The sequence below is a fragment of the Hyla sarda genome, chromosome 7 (genome assembly GCF_029499605.1).
Source record: "Hyla sarda isolate aHylSar1 chromosome 7, aHylSar1.hap1, whole genome shotgun sequence".
NCBI classification, from domain to species: Eukaryota; Metazoa; Chordata; class Amphibia; order Anura; family Hylidae; genus Hyla; species Hyla sarda.
In genome coordinates this window covers 15,868,914-15,893,039 of record NC_079195.1, presented here as the reverse complement: position 1 = coordinate 15,893,039, position 24,126 = coordinate 15,868,914, and the positions used below count along the sequence as shown (strand labels likewise).

At 41.5% G+C, this 24,126-nt stretch overlaps 1 protein-coding gene across 2 annotated transcripts in view; it reads right to left on the bottom strand.

Annotated features, from left to right (window-relative positions):
* Positions 1–24,126, bottom strand: part of GPAM (glycerol-3-phosphate acyltransferase, mitochondrial) — a 77,858-nt gene that overhangs the window by 53,519 nt on the left and 213 nt on the right. For both annotated transcript variants that reach the window (XR_008846159.1, XM_056529646.1), the window contains exons 2-4: positions 13,868–13,990; positions 11,165–11,238; positions 2,718–2,831 (exon numbers count right to left, since the gene is read on the bottom strand). Coding sequence is in view for 1 of the 2 variants with exons in the window: in XM_056529646.1 (XP_056385621.1) it covers positions 2,718–2,831; positions 11,165–11,238; positions 13,868–13,990 (311 nt within the window). In the remaining variant the exon portion in view is untranslated. The remainder of the gene's footprint in view (positions 1–2,717; positions 2,832–11,164; positions 11,239–13,867; positions 13,991–24,126) is intronic.

Genomic DNA, 24,126 nt, shown 5'->3' with positions numbered 1-24,126 from the left:
ATGTGTCCTGTGGTATCAGATCCTGTAAGGTGTGAGGTGCAGCCTCCATGGATCTATGATGTGTCCTGTGGTATCAGATCCTGTAAGGTGTGAGGTGCGGCCTCCATGGATCTATGATGTGTCCTGTGGTATCAGATCCTGTAAGGTGTGAGGTGCGGCCTCCATGGATCCATGATGTGTCCTGTGGTATCAGAACCTGTAAGGTGTGAGGTGCGGCCTCCATGGATCTATGATGTGTCCTGTGGTATCAGATCCTGTAAGGTGTGAGGTGCGGCCTCCATGGATCTATGATGTGTCCTGTGGTATCAGATCCTGTAAGGTGTGAGGTGCGGCCTCCATGGATCTATGATGTGTCCTGTGGTATCAGATCCTGTAAGGTGTGAGGTGCGGCCTCCATGGATCTATGATGTGTCCTGTGGTATCAGATCCTGTAAGGTGTGAGGTGCGGCCTCCATGGATCTATGATGTATCCTGTGGTATCAGATCCTGTAAGGTGTGAGGTGCGGCCTCCATGGATCTATGATGTGTCCTGTGGTATCAGATCCTGTAAGTTATGAGGTGCGGCCTCCATGGATCTATGATGTGTCCTGTGGTATCTGATCCTGTAAGTTATTAGGTGCGGCCTCCATGGATCTATGATGTGTCCTGTGGTATCAGATCCTGTAAGGTGTGAGGTGCGGCCTCCATGGATCTATGATGTGTCCTGTGGTATCAGATCCTGTAAGGTGCAGCCTCCATGGATCTATGATGTGTCCTGTGGTATCTGATCCTGTAAGTTATTAGGTGCGGCCTCCATGGATCTATGATGTGTCCTGTGGTATCAGATCCTGTAAGGTGTGAGGTGCGGCCTCCATGGATCTATGATGTGTCCTGTGGTATCAGATCCTGTAAGGTGTGAGGTGCGTCCTCCATGGATCTATGATGTGTCCTGTGGTATCAGATCCTGTAAGGTGTGAGGTGCGGCCTCCATGGATCTATGATGTGTCCTGTGGTATCAGATCCTGTAAGGTGTGAGGTGCAGCCTCCATGGATCTATGATGTATCCTGTGGTATCAGATCCTGTAAGGTGTGAGGTGCGGCCTCCATGGATCTATGATGTGTCCTGTGATATCAGATCCTGTAAGGTGTGAGGTGCGGCCTCCATGGATCTATGATGTGTCCTGTGGTATCAGATCCTGTAAGGTGTGAGGTGCGGCCTCCATGGATCTATGATGTGTCCTGTGGTATCAGATCCTGTAAGGTGTGAGGTGCGGCCTCCATGGATCTATGATGTGTCCTGTGGTATAAGATCCTGTAAGGTGTGAGGTGCGGCCTCCATGGATCTATGATGTGTCCTGTGGTATAAGATCCTGTAAGGTGTGAGGTGCGGCCTCCATGGATCTATGATGTGTCCTGTGGTATCAGATCCTGTAAGGTGCGGCCTCCATGGATCTATGATGTGTCCTGTGGTATCAGATCCTGTAAGGTGTGAGGTGCGGCCTCCATGGATCTATGATGTGTCCTGTGGTATCAGATCCTGTAAGGTGTGAGGTGCGGCCTCCATGGATCTATGATGTGTCCTGTGGTATCAGATCCTGTAAGGTGTGAGGTGCGGCCTCCATGGATCTATGATGTGTCCTGTGGTATCAGATCCTGTAAGGTGTGAGGTGCGGCCTCCATGGATCTATGATGTGTCCTGTGGTATCAGATCCTGTAAGGTATGAGGTGCGGCCTCCATGGATCTATGATGTGTCCTGTGGTATCAGATCCTGTAAGGTGTGAGGTGCAGCCTCCATGGATCTATGATGTGTCCTGTGGTATCAGATCCTGTAAGGTGTGAGGTGCGGCCTCCATGGATCTATGATGTGTCCTGTGGTATCAGATCCTGTAGGTTATGAGGTGAGGCCTACATGGATCTATGATGTGTCCTGTGGTATCAGATCCTGTAAGGTGTGAGGTGCGGCCTCCATGGATCTATGATGTGTCCTGTGGTATCAGATCCTGTAAGGTGTGAGGTGCGGCCTCCATGGATCTATGATGTGTCCTGTGGTATCAGATCCTGTAAGGTGTGAGGTGCGGCCTCCATGGATCTATGATGTGTCCTGTGGGATCAGATCCTGTAAGTTATGAGGTGCGGCCTCCATGGTTCAGACTTCAGATGATCAATCCGATTAAGATCTGAGGACTCTCCTGATAGATGCCGCTGCCATTAAGGGGTCCCGCTGCCATGAAGGTGGGGACTTGGTCTGAACAATGGTCAGGTAGGTGGGCCGTCATGTCTGCTTCATATAATGCATCCTGGTGCCATCCGTTCGGCCGTCCACATGATGGAGAACGTCATCCATCAGACCAGGCACCTTCTTCCAATGCTCCAGTTCTGATGTCCATTGGAGAAACTTTTGCTGGTGGACAGGGGTCACATGGTCACTTACTAGACAACAAGTTGTGATGTCCTTAGTGATCTAACTCCTTACCATCATAGTCAGCAGGAAGTTTTGCAGCAATTTGCTCTACAGCAGCTCTTCTGTGGAATCTGACCAGATGGGCCTTCACACCCACACACATCAATGGGTTTCGGGCCCCCATGACTCTGGTCACCAGTTGTCCTTCCTTGGACACTTGGTCAGTACTATCCACTACATACTGCCCCCCCCGATGTCCAAATATTCGCCAACCCTGAAAGTGTTATGGATGATGTGTGTGAATATTCATTGAACACAGCGCCCCCTTGTCCTCACCTGCTCTGGTTCAGCACCGTCTCTGCCATGTTGCTGCAGAACATGCTCTTGTTGATATCTCGTTCTTGGACAAACAGCACGTAACAGAGGCGACGAGCCAGCCAGCCGCGGTGCCTGCGGGAGGGGGGAGAGGATGATGAGCGAGGTCAGCATCAGGATTCGGACCCTTATCTATGTACTCACCGAACAACACTCAGAACATTAGAAAACACAGAACATCCCCCTATCAGGGCCCACTTACTGGCTGGATCACACAAGGGCCCTAAATAGCACAATTCACAAAACACATAAAAGAAGAAAGCAGTTTTTACCAATCAGGGTGCCTCCAGCTGTTGCAAAACTACGACTCCCAGCATGCCCGGACAGCCAAAGGCTGTCCGGGCATTCTGGGAGTTGTAGTTTTGCAACAGCTGGAGGCACCCTGATTGGTAAAAACTGCTTTATAGCTCGCAAACTTTTGCAGTATGGTGCGGATTATAGTGTATGCTCTGTGCAGTCGTTTCCAGCATTTTATGTGGGTTTCCTAGCGCACTGTTCTAGTAAGTTTTGTTTCTAGTCAGTCGTGGCATGCTGGGAGTAGTAGTTTTACAATCACTGGAGGTATTTCAATTAGTAAACACTGCTTTATAGATTGCTGACTTTAGCAGTATGGTGCGGATTATAGTGTATGCTCTCTGCAGTTGTTTCCAGCTTTCTGTGTGTGTTTCCTAGTGCCTTGTTCTAGTCAATTTTGTTTCTAGTCAGCGCTGGCATGCTGGGAGATGTAGTTTTGCAACAGCTGGAGGCACCCTGGTGGGGAAATACCGGAGTAAAGAGTGAAAATCTGTTATTCTGGCATCACATCGCAAATTTTGCGGAACCAAGTGTTACACAAGTTTACATTACATAGAGACAAATCAAAAGCTTTTATCATTCAGGGTCCAAGTACTTAGACCCCGAGCGATCACGCGATCGACCCGGGAGAAGTGCGCATTCTTTCCCGGCTGTATCACATGACCAGGAGAGACTTATAATGTAAGTCTATGTGGCCATCCAGGTTTCATAGACACGCAGTAGTGAAAAAAGCGGATGGGAACACTAACAATAATAATAATAAATTAATTATAATTTTATAATTGTTTTTTCTTTTAACTGACAAAAACTAAATAAATAAACTAAGTACTGGTCAGATTCTATGCCTTCAAATGTATCCAATGTGACTAGGTATCGAGAAGGATCACACGACTCATGGAGAGAACGCAACAGGTAACGCAGGAAGGCAAGACAGGTAATAACACTGGATCCAGGGGAGCAGGATCATGATGAGGATCAATGTGGACATTCGTATTAGGTTAGTAAATTAGAGTTAAGCATTTAGAAAAAAAAAGTTAAAAAAAATAAAAAAAATTTATATACATTATATATATATATATATATATATATATATATATATATATATATATACACACATACACAGAGTGGGGCAAAAAAGTATTTAGTCAGCTGACACCAATGTCCATGTCAGGAACTGTCCAGAGCAGGAGCAAATCCCCATAGAAAACCTCTCCTGCTCTGAGCAGTTCCTGACATGGACAGAGATGTCAGCAGAGAGCACTGTGGTCAGACAGAAAGGAAACTCAAAAAGAAAAGAACAACAGCTGATAAGTACTGGAAGGGTTAAGATTTTTTTAATAGAAGCCATTTACAAATCTGTTTAACTTTCTGGCACCAGTTTCTAAAAAAAAAAAAAAAATGTTTTCCAGTGGAGGACCCCTTTCAAGAGTCTCCTCTGTCCTCCACTCCTTACCTGTATTAATGGCCCCTGTTTTAATGTGTTATCAGTATAAAAGACACTTATCTACAATCTCAAACAGTCACACTCCAAACTCCACTATGGCCAAGACCAAAGAGCTGTCGAAGGACACCAGAAATAAAATTGTAGCCCTGCACCAGGCTTGGAAGACTGAATTTGCAATAAGCAAGCAGCTTGGTGTGAAGAAATCAACTGTGGGAGCAATTATTAGAAAATGGAAGACATATAGGACCACTGATAATCTCCCTTGATCTGGGGATCAACCCCGTGGTGTCAAAATGATCACAAGAACGGTGAGCAAAAATCCCAGAAACACAAGGGGGGACCTAGTGAATGACCTGCAGAGAGCTGGGACCAAAGTAACAAAGGCTACCATCAGTAACACACTACACCGCCAGGGACTCAAATCATGCTGTGCCAGACGTGTCCCCCTGCTTAAGCCAGTACATGTCCGGGCCAGTCTGAAGTTTGCTAGAGAGCATTCGGATGATCCAGAAGAGTATTGGGAGAATGTCATATGGTGGAAAAATCATGCTTTGAGGCTGTTTTTCTGCCAAGGGACCAGGACAACTGATCCGTGTAAAGGAATTAATGAATGGGGCCATGTATCGTAAGATTTTGAGTGAAAACCTCCTTCCATTGGCAAGGGCAGTGAAGATGAAATGTGGCTGGGTCTTTCAGCATGACAATGATCCCAAACATACCACCCGGGCAAAGATGGAGTGGCTTCATAAGAAGCATTTCAAGGTCCTGGTGTGGCCTAGCCAGTCTCCAGATCTCAACCCCATAGAAAACCTTTGGAGGGAGTTGAAAATCTGTGTTGCCCATCGACATCCCCAAAACATCACTGCTCTAGAGGAGTTCTGAATGGAGGAATGGGCCAAAATACCAGCAACAGTGTGTGAAAACCTTGTGAAGGCTTACAGAAAACGTATGAACTTTTGTTATTGACCAAATACTTATTTTCCACCATAATTTGCAAATAAATTCTTTAAAAATCAGACAATGTGATTTTATGGATTTTTTTCTCTTTCTGTCTCTCATAGTTGAGGTTATAACCTATGATGATAATTACAGCCTCTCATCTTTATAAGGGGGAGAACTTACACAATTGGTGGCTGACTAAATACTTTTTTTTACCCCACTGTGTGTGTATAAATATGAGGGGCAGGTATTCTCCTTAGGGAGGAGCACCGCTTCCGGTGTAGAACGGAGATTCAAAAAGGCCATTAGCATTCCGTAGGCTTTCTGGGTAAGGAATATGCAAAACAGCTCATCACACCTCTTCCCTTCTGGGGAGAATTCTGGCATAAATCCCAATCGGTTTCTGAGACTTGGTAACTGGAGCCAGAGCTGATCTTAGGGCACGCTACCTGAGAAGGTGGTGTGATCAGCTGCTTTGCATAATATAAATATATATATTATATTTTTGCACCACCTGATCACCACCTGCCTGCATTGATCTCGATCTCTCTCTCTATAAGAGATATATATATATATATATATATATATATATATATATATATATATATATCAATGCAGGCAGCACACCAAAATTCAAGTGTTTATTCCAAGGAAAAGAGACAATGTTTCGGCGATCTCATACTGCCATTTTCAAGTGTTTATTTACTTGAAAATGGCGGTGTGAGATCGCCTAAACGTTGTCTCTTTTCCTTGGAATAAACACTTGAATTTTGCACTGATTTTGGTGTGCTGCCTGCATTGATCTATATCTACTACGGACCGGAGCACCGAGGTTCAAGGGCGAGCACCCGACTACATTATTTTCAGGAGGTGCTGCTTTCATTTGGATTATATATATATATATATATATATATATATATATACACATACACAGTGATCCCTCAACTTACAATGGCCTCAACATACAATAATTTCAACATACAATGTTTTTTTCTGGACCATCATAACTTGAAACCAGACTCATCATACAATACTACAGACAGTCCAGATCTGTGAAACGTGTCACAACTGGAGGAACCGACCAATCAGAATGGGCATTTACTGGTAAAACCCCTGTATTACTGAAGTGCATGCACTGACCGGCTGTCTGAACTACAAGTTCTTTACTACTCCTTACCTGTACCAGGGTTAGCTGCTCTTTTGGACACCAGGTGAGGGCGGCTCCATTTGGGACACTGTGTGTACTGTATAGGACCCCGAAGAAGCTCCTGTCCTCTACATAAACCATTGATTCCCAACCAGGGTGCCTCCAGCTGTTGCAAAACTACAACTCCCAGCATGCCCGGACAGCCAACGGCTGTCCGTGCATGCTGGAAGTTGTAGTTTTGCAACAGCTGGAGGCACCCTGGTTGGGAAACACTGAAATAGACAGTGATTACAGCTCCCAGCAGATCTTTATTACTTTTATATGTAAGGATTTGCTTTATCTATATTAGTCATCTACTTATTTATTTTTAATCCTCACTTTTTCCTATATTTGGATGACATTTTGGGGCTTCAGAACCAATTACCAGGTTTCCATAGAGTTCAGGTGTCAACATACAATGGTTTCAACATACAATGGTCATCCTGGAACCAATTAATATTGTAACTTGAGGGACCACTGTGTGTATATATATATATATATATATATATATATATATATATATATATATACAGTGGTCCCTCAACATATGATATTAATTGGTTCCAGGAGAACCATCATATGTTGAAACCATCATATGTCGAGTACATATGTCTATGTAAAAATGGTAATTGGTTCTGGGGCCTCGGAACCATTGTATGTTGAATACATATCTCTATGGAAAACTGCTAATTGGTTCTGGGATGACCATTGTATGTGGAGTGTATGGGGAGTGTTTAACAAACCAGGGTGCCTCCAGCTGTTACACAACTACAACTCCCAGCATGCATGTACAGCAATTGACTGTCTGGGCATGCTGGGAGTTATAGTTTTGCAACAGCTGGAGGCACACTGATAGGGAAACATTGATGTATGGGGTGTATAGTGTGTATATGTATTGTATGTGATGTGTGACATCGCATACAGTACTGTACAGTTCTTTAAATACCTTCAGGGGGGACAGAATGTCCTCCATTACGATCCTGCCGACTACAGCTCTATAGGAAAGGAAGGGGAGCAGCTCATTGGATGCCTGCAGCAAGATGCTACAGGCTATTGGCTATGGCTGCACGGGGGGGCGGGGCTTACACGGAGCTCACAGTGGAAGCCTGTATGAGTTAGCAGGACAACATGTGAGTAACAGGAGGCAGAACGGGGCACATTAAACAACTATCTGTCAGGTGGTGAAGTTGTCAGCGCTGTCAGATAGCTGTTTGTACGATGGCCCCAACACACAGCAGCATCATATGTCGAGGCTGCCTTCAACATACGATGGACTCTGAGAGGCCATCATATGTTGAAATGATCATATGTCGGGGCCATCGTAAGTCGGGGGGGTCACTGTGTGTGTATATATATATATATATATAAATTACAAAAATATAATAAAAGTAAAATAAAGCAGACATACAGGTGAGGTTTTATATAAGGGGTCGGAGTCCCCTCCCTGTATTATCAGTCTCCTCTGCTCCAGTGTTGGAGATTCTTATGTAATAGATCGGCTCTGCCTTGTGTAAATGAATAAACCGGCGGCACCAGGCAGCGAGCGGCCGTCACCTCTCCTCTTATCAGGATTCTTTATTCTATAGAAAAGGTAGGGTTGGATTTATGGGAAATGGGACCGCGGGCTGCAAGGCACCTTCTGCGCGCTATTGCCAGACAGTATCATACGTACATCATACCGTCATTTAGTGTCATAATAATACTGCCATATGCAGACTACGCACGATATAGCTTATACCGTATAGTTCCAAAATATTCTTACCATATAGAGCACACATAATCAGGTGGTGCAAAAATATATTGTCATATACAGCCTACACAATACCACCATATAAAACCATAATAGTATATATACTGCACACATAATACCATTATACCGAAACAATATAATACTGTACTGTCATATACAGCCTACATAATACCACCATATAAAACCATAATAGTATATATACTGCACACATAATACCATTATACCGAAACAATATAATACTGTACTGTCATATACAGCCTACATAATACCACCATATAAAACCATAATAGTATATATACTGCACACATAATACCATTATACCGAAACAAAATAATACTGTACTGTCATATACAGCCTACATAATACCACCATATAAAACCATAATAGTATATATACTGCACACATAATACCATTATACCGAAACAAAATAATACTGTACTGTCATATACAGCCTACATAATACCACCATATAGTGCAATATATCTATTTGCATTGAAAATAAATATATATTATAATATATATATATATATATATATATATATATATATATTTATATATTATATATTACCGCCATATGGTTCCAAAATACTAGAATATATAGCCCACATAATACTACCATATGGTGCCAATATAACACTAACATATACAATCCCCATAATATCACCAAATAGTTGCAGAAAAAAAAATAAAAAAATACAACCATATGTAGCCCACGTAATACTGCCATATAGAAAAAAAAAACAATACTGCCATATACGAAACCACCAAACCACATTCAAAGAACACTGTTATATACAGCACCTAACATGCAAATATACAGCCCCATTATAGCACCATAGAGTTGCAGAATAATTCAACCATTTGTAGTCCACCTAATGCTACTATATTGTTCAATATCTCTGCTTGCTGTGTGTGAATTGGGCTTTAGTTCTTAAAGGGTAAATCTCATTAAAATTAATTTTTGGTATTGCACTCCTTATGGTATATAAAAAAGATTTCTAATATACTTTGTTTAAAAAAAAATGTTTTCTATGTTTTATTTGTGCTTAAAAAAAGCTCAAGAGCACATTTTCCCCCATCTTATACACAGACATAGGACCGAAGTCCAAACACAGGAAGTGCAGCCTGGAGTGCTGAGGGGGTGTGTCCAGCCTCATCCAATCATATCTCCTCTCACACATAACTGCCATATGCTGTTGGTTGGACCCCCCCCCCATAGCACTCTAGGCTGCACTTTCTGTGTTTGGACCGCGGTCCTAAGTCTGTGTATAAGATGGGGGGACAATGTGCTCTTGAGCTTTTTTTAAACATAAATAAAATAAAACATAGAAAACTTATTATTTTTTTTTTTTTTTTTTAAACAAAGTATATTAGAAATATTTTTCATTTACCATAATGAGTGCAATAGGAAAAATTTGTTTTAATGAGAGTGACTATTTAAAGAAGAAATGAGTCTTTGAGAGAGTGTTGCCCACACAGTGTGCCTCCAGCTGTTGCAAAACTACAACTCCCAGCATGCCAGGACTGACTCGAAACAAACACAAAAGGACCTCCAAGACACTCAGGATCAAGCAGGCCGCATGGAACGCAGGTGAGGTAAGAAAGGTTTATTAACCATAGTGCAACGCGTTTCGTGGAAAACCGCTTCATCAGGCATATGCCTGATGAAGCGGTTTTCCGCGAAACGCGTTGCATTGATGGTAATAAACCTTTCTTACCTCACCCAAGTTCCATGCGCCCTGCTTGATCCTGAGTGTCTTGGAGGTCCTTTTGTGTTTACTGTATATCCCAGGAGCGGCTGCTGGATCCCTGATCTACTGATCACTTACATGCTTTTCCATTGTTGAACTCGGTCCAGTACAACCACTGAGGGTGAGCACTTTTAATTTGTGTTCATCTTTATATGCACCTACGTTATCACACTATGGAGCGCTTTCCTTTGTTTTAGCTGACTAGAAACAAAGAAAGCTGGAAACCCCTACACAGAGCATACACTATAATCCGCACCATACTGCAAAAGCCAGCAGTTTAAAAGGCAGTGTTTCCAAACCAGGGTGCCTCCAGCTGTTGCAAAGCTACAACTCTCGGACAGCCAACAGCTGGTGGCACACTGGTTGGGCAACACTCCATTGCATAAACTGATAGAACATTTGGCAACAATGTGGGTTTTCCCGGTCAAATCCATAATCTCCCAAATGTCAACTTCAGATTGGGAGACAATGTAATGTAATTATTAACTCCGTACAGTTTACATTATGAAATGTTAATATTTACAGAGAATGTCATCGCCTATACAATTGCTTCCAGACGGTCAAGGACTGAGTTACTGAAACAACATTTACACTGGAAAGAAAATGTATCGATATATTATTTAAAAAAAATATATATATTTTATATATATATATATATATATATATATAAATATATATATATATATATATATATATATATACACATATATATATACATATTTTCTATATATATATATATACACATATATATACATATATTATATATATACATATATTATATATATATATATACACATATATATATATATATATATATATATATATATAATAAATGACAAAAGTAAAAGCAGCACAGAAAGTACAACAAAGTAAAACATTTCAATTTTAAAGTAACATACACGGTAAAATTATTATTATTATTATTTTTTTTTGCTTACACTTTTTGGCTATACAGATTTTAGGATTTAACGTTCAGGGGAACAAAACAAAATAATTAAGCGTTAGTCATGTAAGGAGCAGCGACTTTCACGTAATGGAACGTACCGCGTGTGGGTCTCATTGATGTAGATAACATTGCGTAGGCCCAAGGAAGGAATACTGGGATTATAAAACTTATCCTGTAATAAAGCAACAGAGATATTATACAGCATTTATACAGTATGGGGGAGATTTATCAAAACCTGTGCAGAGGAAAAGTTGCTGAGTTGCCCATAGCGACCAATCAGATCGCTACTTTCATTTTTGAAAAGGCCTCTGAAAACTGAAAGAGGAGATCTGATTGGTTGCTATGGGCAACTCAGCAACTTTTCCTCTGCACAGGTTTTGATAAGTCTCCCCCTATGTCTCCACAAAAGTGCTAGAAAAAGAATACAGCTTGTATTATACTCACTATTCTGCTGGTGGGGTCACTGTGTACATACATTACATTACTTATCCTGTACTGATCCTGAGTTATATCCTGTATTATACTCCAGAGCTGTACTCACTATTCTGCTGGTGAGGTCACTGTGTACATACATTACATTACTTATCCTGTACTGATCCGGAGTTATATCCTGTATTATACTCCAGAGCTGTACTCACTATTCTGCTGGTGAGGTCACTGTGTATATACATTACATTACTTATCCTGTACTGATCCTGAGTTATATCCTGTATTATACTCCAGAGCTGCACTCACTATTCTGCTGGTGAGGTCACTGTGTACATACATTACATTACTTATCCTGTACTGATCCTGAGTTATATCCTGTATTATACTCCAGAGCTGTACTTACTATTCTGCTGGTGAGGTCATTGTGTACATACATTACTTATCCTGTACTGATCCTGAGTTATATCCTGTATTATACTCCAGAGCTGTACTCACTATTCTGCTGGTAAGATCACTGTGTACATACATTACATTACTGATCAGTTGGTGTTCCCCTTTAAAGGGAACCAGTCACCGGATTGTACTGTATTGTATATATCATCTGCTCAGCTCCTCCTGCTCTATAACATGATACCTGCAGATTGTACTGTATTGTATATATCTGCTCAGCTCCTCCTGCTCTATAACATGATACCTGCAGATTATATTGTATTGTATATATCATCTGCTCAGCTCCTCCTGCTCTATAACACGATACCTGCAGATTGTACTGTATTGTATATATCATCTGCTCAGCTCCTCCTGCTCTATAACATGATACCTGCAGATTGTACTGTATTGTATATATCATCTGCTCAGCTCCTCCTGCTCTATAACATGATATCTGCAGATTATATTGTATTGTATATATCATCTGCTCAGCTCCTCCTGCTCTATAACATAATACCTGCAGATTGTACTGTATATATCATCTGCTCAGCTCCTCCTGCTCTATAACATGATACCTGCAGATTGTACTGTATTGTATATATCATCTGCTCAGCTCCTCCTGCTCTATAACATGATACCTGCAGATTGTACTGTATATATCATCTGCTCAGCTCCTCCTGCTCTATAACATGATACCTGCAGATTGTACTGTATATATCATCTGCTCAGCTCCTCCTGCTCTATAACATGATACCTGCAGATTGTACTGTATTGTATATATCATCTGCTCAGCTCCTCCTGCTCTATAACATAATACCTGCAGATTGTACTGTATATATCATCTGCTCAGCTCCTCCTGCTCTATAACATGATACCTGCAGATTGTACTGTATTGTATATCTCATCTGCTCAGCTCCTCCTGCTCTATAACATGATACCTGCAGATTGTACTGTATTGTATATCTCATCTGCTCAGCTCCTCCTGCTCTATAACATGATACCTGCAGATTGTACTGTATTGTATATATCATCTGCTCAGCTCCTCCTGCTCTATAACATGATACCTGCAGATTGTTCTGTATTGTATATATCATCTGCTCAGCTCCTCCTGCTCTATAACATGATACCTGCAGATTGTACTGTATTGTATATATCATCTGCTCAGCTCCTCCTGCTCTATAACATGTTACCTGCAGATTGTACTGTATTGTATATATCATCTGCTCAGCTCCTCCTGCTCTATAACATGATACCTGCAGATTATACTGTATTGTATATATCATCTGCTCAGCTCCTCCTGCTCTATAACATAATACCTGCAGATTGTACTGTATTGTATATATCATCTGCTCTGCTCCTCCTGCTCTATAACATGATACCTGCAGATTGTACTGTATTGTATATATCATCTGCTCAGCTCCTCCTGCTCTATAACATGATACCTGCAGATTGTACTGAATTGTATATATATATATCATCTGCTCAGCTCCTCCTGCTCTATAACATGATACCTGCAGATTGTACTGTATTGTATATATCATCTGCTCAGCTCCTCCTGCTCTATAACATGATACCTGCAGATTATACTGTATTGTATATATATCATCTGCTCAGCTCCTCCTGCTCTATAACATGATACCTGCAGATTGTACTGTATTGTATATATCATCTGCTCAGCTCCTCCTGCTCTATAACATGATACCTGCAGATTGTACTGAATTGTATATATATCATCTGCTCAGATCCTCCTGCTCTATAACATGATACCTGCAGATTGTACTGTATTGTATATATCATCTGCTCAGCTCCTCCTGCTCTATAACATGATACCTGCAGATTGTACTGTATTGTATATATCATCATAAACCCTGAGACCCTGCTGCCCCCTGCACACTGGTATTAACCCCGATCTCCTCTCGCACCAGCTGTCCTAAACCTCTTACCCGGCTCTGAGGCGAGCACACGTAGCAGCACCTGCCCACGAACGGACGCTTACGGCTCAGCAAGGTCTCCTTCCACTTCAGTGTAGAAGATGTAGAGACGGCCGGGCTGGAGAAGCGCTCACCCTATAGAGAGAGGTGGAAAAACAAAAACATATAAAACACATAAAGATACAAAACATACAAAAACACACAGATACAAAAAGATACAAGATACAAAAAGATACAAGACACACACACACACACACACACACACACACAGATACAAGACACACACAGATAAAAGACACACACAGATAAAAGACACACACAGATAAAAGACACACACAGATAAAAGACACACACAGATACAAAGACACACACAGATACAAGACACACACAAAGATACAAAACAGAGATATTCTGTGATTGTTATATATCATTATAGAGCAGTGTTTCCCAACCAGTGTGCCTTCGGCTGTCCGGGCATGCTGGGAATTGTAGTTTCACAACAGCTGGAGGCACCCTGGTTGGGAAACACTGTTATAGAGGTTTATTATGTTACTTTCTATGTTATTATACATATTATAGGTTCAGTTCTCAGCTGTTTCTGTTCTTCCCACAGAATTAGGAGGTCAGGGTCCCCATTTCTAGTGATCGGTAGGGGTCCCAGAGATCTGACAATAACCATAAACTCCCTTTTACATCTGTAATAAAGAACATGAGGGAATTGTGGCCATTAGTAAGCATAAGGGATCCGCACAGTCCCTGGTGCCGTCGGTTTCACGCTGTTCCCCGCAACAGCGCCGAAGTCTTGGCAGCTCAGAGCATCGCTCCCCTGACAACACTCTGACAGCGAACAGTCCTGTCTGTAGTCCGGGGGGGGGGGGGGGGGGGGGGTTTGTTCCAGTAATTCAGAATCAATCCCCCCCCCCACAGGAGCACAGAGGATTATCAGCACAGAGGATGACACAGCATGGTGCTAGGACATGAACCTTCTTATAGCAGTATAAAGGTTTGATAAGGGCAAAGTGTGTAGTATTACCGGGACACTGTATAAGCTCTTATACTAGCACTGTATGGCAGTATTATTTTGGTACTATATTGCAGCATTACTTATTATGGAGATATTACTTTGTCACTATAGAAGTGTTTATACCAGCACTGTATGGCAGTATTATTTTGGTACTATATTGCAGCATTACTTATTATGGAAATATTACTTGGTCACTATAGAAGCGTTTATACTAGCACTGTATGGCAGTATTATTTTGGTACTATATTGCAGCATTACTTATTATGGAGATATTACTTTGTCACTATAGAAGTGTTTATACCAGCACTGTATGGCAGTATTATTTTGGTACTATATTGCAGCATTACTTATTATGGAAATATTACTTGGTCACTATAGAAGCGTTTATACTAGCACTGTATGGCAGTATTATTTTGGTACTATATTGCAGCATTACTTATTATGGAGATATTACTTTGTCACTATAGAAGTGTTTATACCAGCACTGTATGGCAGTATTATTTCAGCACTACATTACTGTGGCTTTGTATGGAGGGAGTTTGTGGACACTGTATGAGCCATAATACCACCACTATATGGCATTAGTATTTGGACACTGTACAGCAGGATTATTGTGGCTTAGTAAGGAGTTAATCTTTAGGCACTGTATGACAGTGTTTCTGTAGCCAAGTATGAAGATATTATGTGAGCATTGCATGGCGGGTGTATGGTAGTTATTTATGAAGATATTATGTGAGCATTATATGGCGGGTGTATAGTAGCTATGTATGAAGATATGTGGGTAGTGAATGGCAGCTGTGTAAAAGCTATGAAGATGTTATGTTGGCACTGTATGGCAGGTGTATGGTAGTTCAGTATGAAGATGTTATGTTGGCACTGTATGGCAGGTGTATGGTAGTTATGTATGAAGATATTATGTGAGCACTGTATGGCAGGTGTATGGTAGTTATGTATGAATATATTATGTGGGCACTGTATGGCAGGTGTATGGTAGTTATGTATGAATATATTATGTGGGCACTGTATGGCAGGTGTATGTAGTTATGTATGAAGATATTATGTGAGCACTGTATGACAGGTGTATGTAGTTATGTATGAAGATATTATGTGGGCAGTGTATGGCAGGTGTATGGTAGTTATGTATGAATATATTATGTGAGCACTGTATGGCAGGTGTATGTAGTTATGTATGAAGATATTATGTGAGCAGTGTATGGCAGGTGTATGTAGTTATGTATGAAGATATTATGTGGGCACTGTATGGCAGGTGTATGGTAGTTATGTATGAAGATATTATGTGGGCACTGTATGGCAGGTGTATGGTAGTTATGTATGAAGATATTATGTGGGCACTGTATGGCAGGTGTATGGTAGCTATGTATTTAGATATTATTTGGGCACTGTATGACAGGTGTATGTAGTTATGTATGAAGATATTATGTGGGCACTATATGGCAGGTGTATGGTAGTTCTGTATGAAGATATTATGTGGGCACTATATGGCAGGTGTGTGGTAGTTATGTATGAAGATATTATGTGGGCACTATATGGCAGGTGTATGGTAGTTCTGTATGAAGATATTATGTGAGCACTGTATGGTAGTTATGTATGAAGATATTATGTGGGCACTGTATGGCAGTATGGTAGTTATGTATGAAGATATTATTTGGGCACTGTATGGCAGGTGAATGGTAGTTATGTATGAATATATTATGTGGGCACTGTATGGCAGGTGTATGTAGTTATGTATGAAGATATTATGTGGGCACTGTATGGCAGGTGTATGGTAGTTATGTATGAATATATTATGTGGGCACTGTATGGCAGGTGTATGGTAGTTATGTATGAATATATTATGTGGGCACTGTATGGCAGGTGAATGGTAGTTATGTATGAATATATTATGTGGGCACTGTATGGCAGGTGTATGGTAGTTATGTATGAAGATATCATGTGAGCACTGTATGACAGGTGTATGTAGTTATGTATGAAGATATTATGTGGGCAGTGTATGGCAGGTGTATGTAGTTATGTATGAATATATTATGTGGGCACTGTATGACAGGTGTATGTAGTTATGTATGAAGATATTATGTGGGCACTGTATGGCAGGTGTATGGTAGTTATGTATGAAGATATTATGTGGGCACTGTATGACAGGTGTATGTAGTTATGTATGAAGATATTATGTGGCCACTGTATGGCAGGTGTATGGTAGTTATGTATGAAGATATTATGTGGCCACTGTATGGCAGGTGTATGGTAGTTATGTATGAAGATATTATGTGAGCACTGTATGGCAGGTGTATGGTAGTTATGTATGAAGATATTATGTGGGCACTGTATGGCAGATGTATGGTAGCTATGTATGAAGATATTATGTGGGCACTGTATGGCAGGTGTATGGTAGTTATGTATGAAGATATTATGTGGGCACTATATGGCAGGTGTGTGGTAGTTATGTATGAATATATTATGTGGGCACTGTATGGCAGGTGTATGGTAGCTATGTATGAAGATATTATGTGGGCACTGTATGGCAGGTGTATGGTAGTTATGTATGAAGATATTATGTGGGCACTGTATGGCAGATGTATGGTAGCTATGTATGAAGATATTATGTGGGCACTGTATGGCAGGTGTATGGTAGTTATGTATGAAGATATTATGTGGGCACTATATGGCAGGTGTGTGGTAGTTATGTATGAATATATTATGTGGGCAGTGTATGGCAGGTGTATGTAGTTATGTATGAATATATTATGTGGGCAGTGTATGGCAGGTGTATGTAGTTATGTATGAATATATTATGTGGGCAGTGTATGGCAGGTGTATGGTAGTTATGTATGAATATATTATGTGGGCAGTGTATGGCAGGTGTATGGTAGTTATGTATGAAGATATTATGTGGGCACTGTATGGCAGGTGTATGGTAGTTATGTATGAAGATATTATGTGAGCACTGTATGGCAGGTGTATGGTAGTTATGTATGAAGGTATTATGTGGGCACTGTATGACAGGTGTATGTAGTTATGTATGAATATATTATGTGGGCAGTGTATGGCAGGTGTATGTAGTTATGTATGAATATATTATGTGGGCAGTGTATGGCAGGTGTATGGTAGTTATGTATGAATATATTATGTGGGCACTGTATGGCAGGTGTATGTAGCTATGTATGAATATATTATGTGGGCACTGTATGGCAGATGTATGGTAGTTATGTATGAAGATATTATGTGAGCAGTGTATGGCAGGTGTATGGTAGTTATGTATGAAGATATTATGTGGGCAGTGTATGACAGGTGTATGTAGCTGTGTATGAATATATTATGTGGGCACTGTATGGCAGATGTATGGTAGTTATGTATGAAGATATTATGTGAGCAGTGTATGGCAGGTGTATGGTAGTTATGTATGAAGATATTATGTGAGCAGTGTATGGCAGGTGTATGTAGTTATGTATGAAGATATTATGTGAGCACTGTATGGCAGGTGTATGTGGTTATGTATGAAGATATTATGTGAGCACTGTATGGCAGGTGTATGTAGTTATGTATGAATATATTATGTGGGCACTGTATGGCAGATGTATGGTAGTTATGTATGAAGATATTATGTGAACACTGTATGGCAGGTGTATGTAGTTATGTATGAAGATATTATGTGAGCACTGTATGGCAGGTGTATGGTAGTTATGTATGAAGATATTATGTGAGCACTGTATGGCAGGTGTATGTAGTTATGTATGAAGATATTATGTGAGCACTGTATGGCAGGTGTATGTAGTTATGTATGAAGATATTATGTGAGCACTGTATGGCAGGTGTATGGTAGTTTTGTATGAAGATATTATGTGATCAGTGTATGGCAGGTGTATGGTAGTTATGTATGAAGATATTATGTGGGCACTGTATGGCAGGTGTATGGTAGTTATGTATGAAGATATTATGTGAGCAGTGTATGGCAGGTGTATGGTAGTTATGTATGAAGATATTATGTGGACACTGTATGGCAGGTGTATGGTAGTTATGTATGAAGATATTATGTGAGCAGTGTATGGCAGGTGTATGGTAGTTATGTATGAAGATATTATGTGAGCATTGTAAGGCAGGTGTATGGTAGTTATGTATGAAGATATTATGTGAGCAGTGTATGGCAGGTGTATGGTAGTTATGTATGAAGATATTATGTGGGAACTGTATGGCAGGTGTATGGTAGTTATGTATGAAGATATTATGTGGGCACTGTATGGCAGGTGTATGGTAGTTATGTATGAAGATATTATGTGAGCACTGTATGGCAGGTGTATGGTAGTTATGTATGAAGGTATTATGTGGGCACTGTATGACAGGTGTATGTAGTTATGTATGAATATATTATGTGGGCAGTGTATGGCAGGTGTATGTAGTTATGTATGAATATATTATGTGGGCAGTGTATGGTAGTTATGTATGAATATATTATGTGGGCACTGTATGGCAGGTGTATGTAGCTATGTATGAATATATTATGTGGGCACTGTATGGCAGATGTATGGTAGTTATGTATGAAGATATTATGTGAGCAGTGTATGGCAGGTGTATGGTAGTTATGTATGAAGATATTATGTGGGCAGTGTATGACAGGTGTATGTAGCTGTGTATGAATATATTATGTGGGCACTGTATGGCAGGTGTATGGTAGTTATGTATGAATATATTATGTGGGAAGTGTATGACAGGTGTATGGTAGTTATGTATGAAGATATTATGTGGGCACTGTATGACAGGTGTATGTAGTTATGTATGAAGATATTATGTGGGAACTGTATGGCAGGTGTATGGTAGTTATGTATGAATATATTATGTGGGCAGTGTATGACAGGTGTATGTAGTTATGTATGAAGATATTATGTGGGCACTGTATGGCAGGTGTATTAAGATATTATGTGGGCACTGTACGTCTATATTCTAAAGCTCCATGGTCCTTATCCCGAGGTCCCATTTGGTTAATTCCATGAACTGAACCAAATCCCGAAATCCAACTACTAGATGTCAGCAGCATGTCAGAGTTTTATTGGTTTTATATGGGACGTGGCTCACAGGGAACATAAGAGGATTGTCCCCAATAAAATACAATGAATTTATTCTCATATCTCCAGTTACATAAGAATTTTAATTGGACTTTATTACAGAGCCACAGACTGTAAATTACAGCATGGCGGAGGACTATACCGGGAGCAGCAGGGATCTGTCATACCTATACATATCGGTACTTACCTGTACATACCTATATAAACCTACACATCCCTATACACAGAGGAACAGCACAGGAGATGGGGGCACTAGTGTAGGGGATGAGAACTAACACAGATCTCAATTAGAGATGAGCGAACTTACAGTAAATGCGATTCATCACAAACTTCTCGGCTCGGCAGTTGATGACTTTTCCTGCATAAATTAGTTCAGCTTTCCGGTGCTCCCGTGGGCTGGAAAAGGTGGATACAGTCCTAGGAGACTCTTTCCTAGGACTGTATCCACCTTTTCCAGCCCACCGGAGCACAGGAAAGCTGAACTAATTTATGCAGGAAAAGTCTGCAACCGCCGAGCTGAGAAGTTCGTGACGAATCGAATTTACTGTAAGTTCGCTCATCTCTAATCTCAATGTATTCACTGACTATAATAAGGTAATGTTCTCTGCTATCAGCCATTTCATACTGGAAAAGGCTAATTTTAAAAGGGGCACTCCGGCCTTAGACATCTTATCCCCTAGGATAGGGAATAAGATGTTTGTTCGCAGGGGTCACGCCGATGGGACCCCTGCGATCTCTGTGCAGCACCTGGCATTTTGCCCCCCCCCCAGACCGAGACATGACATCACTGTGATGTCACACTATGCCCCCTCAATTCATGTCTATGGGAGGGGGCGTGACGACAGTCACGCCCCCTCCCATAGACATGAATGGCGGGGGCGTGGCGTTATGTCTTGGGGCAAGCGCCCGGCACAGAATGCTAAGTGCTGCACCAAGATCGCGGGGGTCCCATTGGCGGGACCCCTGCGATCAGACATCTTATCCCCTATCCTTTGGATAGGGGATAAGATGCCTAAGGCCGGAGTACCCCTTTAAGAGAGGTAACCCTCATCTATTGCTCTGTAGGATGGACGCACCGTAGGTGTTCTTGTGACTATTTCCATTTCAACGTTGCAAATACGTAAGTGAAGAATGATACAGAACGTATCCGGAGAACAGTGAGGATCTGGTCAGGTTACTGATTTAGGTTATATAACGTTTTATTGGCTCTTAAGTAGGGCAAATTATAGGAATAGGGTCATAAAACAAGAAAAAAAAAAGTCCCAACTATAAAAAGAGGCGAGACATTTGTGTGTCATCTGCGCATAATAAAAGAGCGACCGTATTCTGAAAAATATAAAAATGACAAGAATATAGGCGATGAGTATCTGATCGGGGGAGGGACCCTTATCAATCACAAGAATGGCTTTCGTGTTCAGAACGCCGCAGTGCTGGCCCGGAGATCGCAGGGGGGTCCCAGCAGCCGGACCCCCGTGATAAGACATCTTATCCCCTATATTGTCACTATTTTTCTATATATAAAAAATAAAAAACATTTAAAAAAACAAAAAAAAAAAAAAAACACACACAACATCTTACCGCCTATCCTTTGGATAGTAAATAAGATGTCTAGGGGCGGAGTACCCCTTTAAAATACCCCATTAAGAGTTGGGGCCTGGCCATGCACCCCAACCTGCAGCACTATAGGGCCATTGGGTCCCAAACCTGCAGCTCTCCATCTGTTGCAAAACTACAACTCCCATCATGCCCAGACAGCATCAGCTTCATGATTTAATGCAGTGGTCCCCAAACTGTGGCCCTCCAGATGTTGCAAAACTACAACTCCCAGCATGCCTGGACAGCCAGCGGCTGTCCAGGCATGCTGGGAGTTGTAGTTTTGCAACATCTGGAGGGCCACAGTTTGGGGACCACTGATTTAATGGATCCAGCAGTGGATTCTACCCATTTTATCTATACGTGGCCAAACATCAGGTTTTCAAAAGAGGATTTGTCCAGGACCAGCCAAACCCAACCTGAGAGCATTCAAATCCCAAAAACAACAGGGTCGATGGAATTGCCACCTCTAAAGCGTTGACTGAGGAAAAATATGGATTCTAATATCTAACCCCCAACCTGGTGTGTCCACTCCTAAGTGATACATTGTAGATAGAGATGAGCGAACTTACAGTAAATTCGATTCGTCACGAACTTCTCGGCTCGGCAGTTGATGACTTATCCTGCATAAATTAGTTCAGCTTTCCGGTGCTCCGGTGGGCTGGAAAAGGTGGATACAGTCCTAGGAGACTCTTTCCTAGGACTGTATCCACCTTTTCCAGCCCACCGGAGCACCTGAAAGCTGAACTAATTTATGCAGGAAAAGACATCAACTGCCGAGCAGAGAAGTTCGTGACGAATCGAATTTACTGTAAGTTCGCTCATCTCTAATTGTAGATTTAGGGAAACTGCATCTGTAAATATTATTCTACGTGGGGGTATTAACAGATTGAGGCTAAACAGCCGCCGTGCTCCCCATTCCTCTGCTATTCACCGGGGTCCGGTCCTGGTGCTCTGTCTTGTGACCAGCTGTTTCACACAGGGGTTTGCGTGTGAAACGGAGGTCACTTTTTCTGATGTAAGTCGAAAAGTGTCTTATAGACTTAGAATTTCCGTCGTGTGAGTGTGGCCTGAGTCCCATTGTTCTCAATTGGATTCTGCTGCACCGTGCACACGGCGAGATTTCTGCAGTGGAAAAATCTGCCGCGGAAATCCCAATGGTCCTAGTGCCAGCATTGTTGAGTAGCGCATGTTCATTTCAATAGAATCACCGAAGAGACCGAGTACAGCACTTTGGCATCTCCGGCGCTCCCATAGAAATTAAAGGAGCGCGTGTCATCCTTCTGCCAGTAGACAACACACGCTCCTCCCTAAGAGCTGGGGCTTGTTCCGGAGATTGCGGGGGTCCCAGCAGTTGGATACTCTGTGGATAGGGGATACGTTAAAGCGCAACGGTCACGAAATCTGGGTGAAATAACCTGCACACAGCCTTTGTACTGTGTGCAGGTGGTGGGTATAGCAATGTTTTTACCTAATATTTGGCGGCTTTCATGATCCCAAAAAATGCTTTTGATCAAAGCCACTGACGGTCGGATAGGCGTGGTAGCGGCGGGGCATCGCGTACCTAACACCTGGTCCCAGCGCATGCGCCCTTCAGCTAATCTAACATGTGGGCCGCTGAGTGTCATCCAGCTAGCACTGCGCAGGCGCACTGACTAGGAAGACGGCGGCGGGAGCGAGCGCTTGCTGGATGACACACAGCGGCGCGAGCGTTAGTTTAGTTGAATGGCGCATGCGCTGGGACCTGTGAGTCAATCACAAGTCCCAGCGCATGCGCCGTTCAGCTAAACTAACGCGCGCGGCCGGGCATCGCGTACCCCGCGTACTTTGATCAAAAGCATTTTTTGGGGTCATGAAAGCCGCCAAATATTAGGTAAAAACATTGCTATACCCCCCCCCCCCACCTGCAAACAGTACAAAGGCCGTGTGCAGGTTATTGCACCCAGATTTCATGACAGTTGCGCTTTAATTTAGGCTTTAATTATTATTATTTTTTATTATTATTATTTTTAATCAATTATTATTAATTATTTTTTATTAATACCGTAATAATCATAATAATGTATATTATATCCATTTTATTCATAGAGCATAACACACAACATCCGTCATGAACCTAAAAAAAGTCGCATTGATCATCGGGGTTCACATGACTGATTTACGGCACAGAATTAAAGGGGTATTCCAGGCCAAAACATTTTTTTTATATATATCAACTGGCTCCGGAAAGTTAAACAGATTTGTAAATGACTTCGATTTAAAAAATCTTAATCCTTTCAATAGTTATTAGCTTCTAAAGTTGAGTTGTTGTTTTCTGTCTAATTGCTTTCTGATGACTCACGTTCCGGGAGCTGTGCAGTTCCTATGGGGATATTTTCCCATCATGCACAGCTCCCGGGACGTGACATCATCATTGAGCAGTTAGACAGAAAACTTCAGAAGCTAATAACTACTGGAAGGATTAAGATTATTTAATAGAAGTGATTTACGAATCTGTTTAACTTTCCGGAGCCAGATGATATATATATATATATATATATATATAAAAAAAAAAGTTTTTGCCTGGAATACCCCTTTAA